The sequence below is a fragment of the Hipposideros armiger genome, unplaced genomic scaffold, assembly GCF_001890085.2.
Source record: "Hipposideros armiger isolate ML-2016 unplaced genomic scaffold, ASM189008v1 scaffold_143, whole genome shotgun sequence".
Taxonomy (NCBI): Eukaryota; Metazoa; Chordata; class Mammalia; order Chiroptera; family Hipposideridae; genus Hipposideros; species Hipposideros armiger.
Genome location: NW_017731493.1, coordinates 722766 through 723988, shown reverse-complemented (window position 1 = coordinate 723988; position 1223 = coordinate 722766). Strand labels below are relative to the sequence as shown.

The window sequence follows — 1223 nt, the reverse complement described above, 5'->3', positions numbered from 1 at the left end:
GGTCTGCCACTGCTCAGTTGGCATCTGCTCAGGTTTAGGGATGGAGGCATTAAAACACCCATGTACTAAACAGCCAATGTGGCTGGAAGACACTTTATTAACTGTACCCTGAAAAGAAGAAAAGAAAAGAGTATAACATCAGGAAGAGATCCAAACAGTTAAAAGGTGAATCAAACTTTATAAGCTTCAAAATGATCTTCAAAGAGAAAACATCAAAATAATGGTATAATTTGATATGGAAAATGTTTACCTCAATTAAAACTTTCCACATGTTATACTAAAACATCATTTTTAGAACACTGTAGAGTTTTTAGAAAGCTCAAACTTATTAAATAAGTAATTGCATATCAATTGCCTAACTGGATAAACAAGTACCCCCCCTCACCCCCCAAAAAACTCACCTTAACTTCCACTGCAAGATTGAGTAGAATGCTCTATAACCATACTGAAACCAAGCAGAAACTACTCTTTGATATGACCTACATGTGAAAAGACCTCAAGGCAGGAAGCATATGCTTTTAATAACTAGTATCCACATTGTATTTCTATAAACAGTCTGAATTTCAAAGCTTAAAGGGCATTCTTTAACGATTAACTATAGCATGATGTAAGAAGTCCTATTAGAAGATAGCTTACTCGTTATATCTTGAGCTTGGCTATTTTGACTAAATCACAAAAACATTATTACAAGCTTTAAAACTAAAATAAAAGTATGTGCTATATAATTTTAAGCTTAAAATGCAAATTGGAAAAAAAACCCCACTTAGTTTTCTATTCTTTTCCTAGGTTTCAATATAGATAAGAAATAGGCATGAAAACCTGAAATGTGTTTTTTTTTAAATCACATATTTTGAATTACAGAAATATAAATATTAACATGTATACAATGCTGTTTAATGTCAGCCACTCCTTATACATATGACAATAAAACGTCCTTATCTGTTATTATCAGGAGACTGGTGTCCACAGTGGTGCCTTCTGGATGGTCTGAGCAAACTGTGGTATAGCTATACAATGGAATATTATTCAGCAATACAAAGAAATGAGCTATCAAGCCATGAAAAGACATTGAGGAATCTTAAATGCATACTGGTTAAGTGAAAGAAGCCATCTGAAAAAAAAAAAAAAGGCTACACGCTGTATGATTCCAACTGTACGACATTCTGACAAAAGCAAAACTACAGAGGCAGTAAAAAGATCAGCAGTGCCAGGGTTTCAAGGGG

General features: G+C 33.7%; 1 protein-coding gene across 1 annotated transcript in view; it reads right to left on the bottom strand.

Moving 5' to 3' along the window:
* POLR1F (RNA polymerase I subunit F) overlaps window positions 1-1223 on the bottom strand; it is a gene marked incomplete at its 3' end in the record, with an annotated part of 16851 nt that continues 15628 nt past the window's right edge. The window contains exons 2-4 of the mRNA XM_019650620.1: window positions 637-665; window positions 402-412; window positions 1-108 (exon numbers count right to left, since the gene is read on the bottom strand). Coding sequence (XP_019506165.1) covers window positions 1-108; window positions 402-412; window positions 637-665 — 148 coding nt within the window. The remainder of the gene's footprint in view (window positions 109-401; window positions 413-636; window positions 666-1223) is intronic.